Source organism: Manihot esculenta, chromosome 8, assembly GCF_001659605.2.
Source record: "Manihot esculenta cultivar AM560-2 chromosome 8, M.esculenta_v8, whole genome shotgun sequence".
Taxonomy (NCBI): domain Eukaryota; kingdom Viridiplantae; phylum Streptophyta; class Magnoliopsida; order Malpighiales; family Euphorbiaceae; genus Manihot; species Manihot esculenta.
The window spans coordinates 3,844,809-3,849,390 of record NC_035168.2 but is presented as its reverse complement, the minus strand read 5'-3'; the positions used below and the strand labels follow the sequence as shown (position 1 = coordinate 3,849,390).

The 4,582-nt window shown below is 29.0% G+C and overlaps 1 protein-coding gene across 2 annotated transcripts; it reads right to left on the bottom strand.

The window, feature by feature from the left end:
- Window positions 1-435: 435 nt before the first annotated feature.
- On the bottom strand, window positions 436-1,725 carry LOC122724334 (40S ribosomal protein S28-like). 2 transcript variants are annotated; one of them, XM_043958857.1, is made up of 2 exons: window positions 1,571-1,725; window positions 436-894 (listed from the first exon to the last, which is right to left on the bottom strand). In XM_043958857.1, exon 2 carries the CDS (start codon window positions 891-893, stop codon window positions 696-698), a length of 198 nt encoding a protein of 65 aa, XP_043814792.1. In that variant the 5' UTR covers window position 894; window positions 1,571-1,725; the 3' UTR covers window positions 436-695. The 2 variants fall into 2 exon arrangements, with proteins under 2 accessions (XP_043814792.1, XP_043814793.1); XM_043958858.1 differs by having other exon boundaries at window positions 1,478-1,705.
- Window positions 1,726-4,582: the final 2,857 nt, after the last annotated feature.

Here is a 4,582-nt window from a genome sequence, read left to right as displayed (position 1 = left end):
TAATAAAATAAAAACTTAAAGACTGAATTCTTTAGTATTAAAAAAACAGAAACTATATTGTAAAAATTTTACTAACACTCAAAGAATATACTATAAATTTTCCTTTTTATATCAATTTATACAAGTTATTACTAAAGATTTGCAACACCAAATACTCCACAATCTCAAGTCCTTATTTAGTTGAGAGTAAATTAACTAAAGAACTTCAAATTTTAACACATTTATTTTATTTCATTAATTTTTTATCCAAACATTTCAGAAATTATTAGAAAAGAAAAAAAGCACACTTACTCCAGGAAAGTGAACTATCAGGCAAGAGAGGGTTTGAATCAAGCAAACCTTAATAATCCCTCTGTTAAGCTAATATCATTTACGACTTGCATGCTATGAATAAAAACAAGGCCATTAAACATTTTCCCATCCAAAAATGAGATCCAAGCATCACAAATTGGCAATGGTATAGCTAAAAAATAAAAAATCCCAACAAAGGAAACCACAATTCACATCAAAATCTAGGTCTTTTTCAAGTACCCAAAAAACCCATATATCAAAATTCATGTCTTGATACTGTTATGATGAAAAATGTAATACAGATGACAAAGCTCATAAAAAGCATTGGAAATTACTCTTAGCTACCACAACAAAACAACCTTACATCATAAAAAACATAGGAATGAGAGGCAGAAATACACCCATCAACGTAGTCTCCTAGCTTCTCTTTCAGATTCAAGGAGGGTAAGCACATCTCCTTCTCTAACGGGTCCCTTCACGTTCCTCATGATGAATCGATTCTGGTCATCCAAAAACTTGACTCTGACTTGAGTCACCTGACCCCTTGATCCAGTCCTTCCCATTACTTTCACCACCACAGCATGCTTAAGTTGAGTATCCATCCTGCAGGAAACCAAATGCAGGTTAAAGGGAAATTCTAAAAAGGACCAGTTCAAACACATCACTGTATACACACACATACTCCAAACCATAGCAGCTAAAGAAATCTGCAGGGTAAATTTGGCCATCCCATTTTGTAGAAGGTATGTCTTATCATCAATCTAAAGTGTTGGGTTAAAAAATAAATTCTGATGCATAATTTGTAGGCCAAAACAGGGCAGCTTCATTAGATGCTATTGAAAATAACAGTTTAAAAAACTCGTTTTAAATCAAAGTTTAATATCTCTTACTAACATGTTTACCAAAATGTTTCAATGCCAAACAGAATCTTAATAAAACAATCCAATGCACAAAACTTGCTCAGCAGAGAATCCAAGCTAGTACTTCAATAGTTATAATAGAAAATAAACTTAAACAATCTCATTATATTTACTTTTCCAGCATATACTAGACAAACATCATCTGATCTTGAAAGTTTTGAAGAAAGCTAAAATCCAATAAAACACACCTTTTGAAGCAAAACGTTATAAAATATATATCATTAGATCCACCAAAATCAAACCCAAAAGCAAATTCTAAAACCTACCCAGATATACATTCAAAGCAACAAGCGAAGACTGCCAAAGGGTCATATAAAGGAGAGCGAGCGACAGAGTAGAGGAAGTGAAGGAGACCGAACCTGGGCCGATAGGAAGAGCAGTCGGAGACGCAGAGGAAGAGCGGCCGCTCGGAATTCCTGTTGCAGCTCTTGCAAGGTGAGAAAAAAGAGGGCGGATATCTAGGGTTTTTAAAGGAGGGAAATTCTGAGTGTATCCGTCCACGTGAATACAAAACATATATATATATTTTTTTATAGTGAAATTTACTTATTTATATGTTAAAAATTATATGTTACAAGTTTTTTAAATCTATGTGAACAGAATTCAATTTTCTTATAAAGAAAATTATTAAATGAATCAATATATATTGATCCAAAAAATATTAAAGTATATTTTATTTATTTTTTTACTTATCCTTGTTTCTTCAATTTGAAAATTATTTATTGGCGGCAACCTTGCGCAGCAATGACAGAGTAGAAGTTCTCTCTGCTCAGTATAGGGCTTCCTTATAGCGGGCCAAACTTATGGGTTTGGGGCTTCCTTATTCATGGGTTTGGGCTCATGGGCCTAATTCTTTATTTTGTATGGATTGGGGCCTTAACAGCTTCTTTTTCTTAAACTTTTACTTTTTCATAGACCTTAGCTTTTTAATAAACTCTAGATAATCTTTGACAAAAAAAACCAGTAATTTATTGATTAAATAGCCAAAGCACCTCGATTACTATGTTTATCTACCGACCACATCAAAATTCAATTTAACCCAACGCACTCTAGGAGGAGATCAATTTATAATAGAAGAAGATGCACCATTAGTTTCAGAAAAAAATTACACTAAGGGTCAACATGCATAATTTTCTCATGCAATACAAGGAAGCCTGTCTTTGTGTAGAATTCAAAGGAATATTGATAGCTTAGGGCAAAGGAATGCTCCATACCTTTTTCCAAAAAGCAGACCAACTTTTACTTGAACTTGTACCTGCTGAATTATAAATCATTGAAGGATAAGATTCATGAAGCTTACGAGCAATATAATATTTTGATTTAACTGAATATTCACCACGATTTGTATAATGCCAAACTAAGAAATCTTTCCTTCTAAACATATTTTCTGATATGGCTAAGATATTCCTAGCATCCTCTTCACAAAAATTGAATAGAACAATTTATTTGTTTCAGAACACAGAAGATTGATCTATCAATTGTGATATACAAATAATAGCAGGATTGTGGTAAGTTCTCACCTTAGGAACATTAGAAAAGGAATTTGGCACCCACTTGTCTTCCTTGCACATAATTAATTCCCTCGAACAGACATTCCGTCGAACACCTTCCTTTAAAAATTTCCTTTTCCTATAAAATATTTCTCCAACCTTAAGAAGCATGACTACTCAATTGAGCATGTAAGAAAGAAGTACGCTGAAAATACTTTCTTTTGATAATAAAGCATTTGGCTTTGATAAAATCTGCCATCCCTGACGAGCTAAAAGAGCTCTATTAAAGCTCACTATTTCTCTAAAACCCATACCACCATGAACCTTTGGATCACAACATGTATTCCAAGCTACCCAATGCACATTTCTTTGCTGTTTACCATTACTCCACCAAAAATTAGCTAAAAAAGAATTAATGGAAAGGCATAAGGATAAATGAAGTTTAAAACCAGACATTATATTAATTAGAATTGCTGCAGCTACGGCCTTAATTATAATTTAGTTACCTCTCTTCGATAATAATTTTTCTTATCATCTCATAGTTTTATTTTCAATTCATTCTTTAATGAAAGAGAAAAGCTGCTTTTTAGATCAGTATATGTCAAAAGGCAAACCAAAAAATTTATCTAAGGCATCTAAATGACTAACTTCGAGAATACCAACAATTCTCAGTCTACACTTCAAATTGAAAATCAAATTAAACTTACTCAAATTGATTGTCTGGCCACTAACTGCAGAATAATTATGAAGAATCTGCTTCATAACCAAAACTTCATGAATCATAGCCTTAGAATAGATAATAAAATCATCAGCAAATAATAAATGTGTAATTTAAGGACCACCTCTAAAAAAGCTTTAGACACATGATCTTCTTACTGCATATCTCTTAAAAGAATGATAAAGTCTGTTCTGTTTTCATTAACCAATATTGAATAAATTATTGAAGTGACACAATCCATTATCTATTATCCTTTTAATCCAATTAAAATGAAAATAAGTAAGAGGGAAAAAATATTTGGTTCAAATCGAAAATATTGATTTAATTGAATTAATTTAAAAATTCAGTTTAATTTTTTATTTATTAAGATTTAGTTTAATTTTTTACTTTAAAATATTTTAGTTATTTCAATTTTAATATAATTTTGATTAAAAAAATTAAATCGAACCGATTAATAATAAGAGTATATTGTTTTTAATAATATAGAGAGATTATACTATAATTAAATGTTGAAATATTTAAATTAAATTTTAAAATATTAAAAATAAAGTTTTAAAAATAAAAATTTTATTAAAAAGTCGAATCAATTAAACCAAATTGAATCAGTTTCGATTCAATTTGACTCAATTTCTATTTAAAATTAGTTAGAATACTAAAATTTTAACTTTTAATTTATTCGATTTAATTTTATTTTAAATCAAACTGATTAAGTATTTTAATTTGGTTTATAAAATTTAAACTTATTTTAAGTATTTTTTAGATAATTTAAATTATATCCCAATTCTGATTTCCAAATTATTTTGGCCTAATAAAAATTAGCAAAGCAAATGTAATTATACCATCCATAAAAAAAATAAGGGCATCATGTTTTCCGTATTTAAAATAAAAATTTTTATAATAATTTAATTCAACTAATTTTTATATTAAACATATTAGTTATTTTAATTTAAATATATTAATTTTAATAAGAAATTAATATACTTTACAATGTTTTCTTTATTTTAATTGGTTAAAAAATTATCATTAATTAAAAATTTTGTAATTAGATAGGTTAGCAGATTAATTTCTTATTGCAATCAAACTGATGTTCTACCAAGAATTGTACAATCCCATTAATACATTTTTAAATTTTTAATACTATTTAAAATGAAACGCTAATTAAT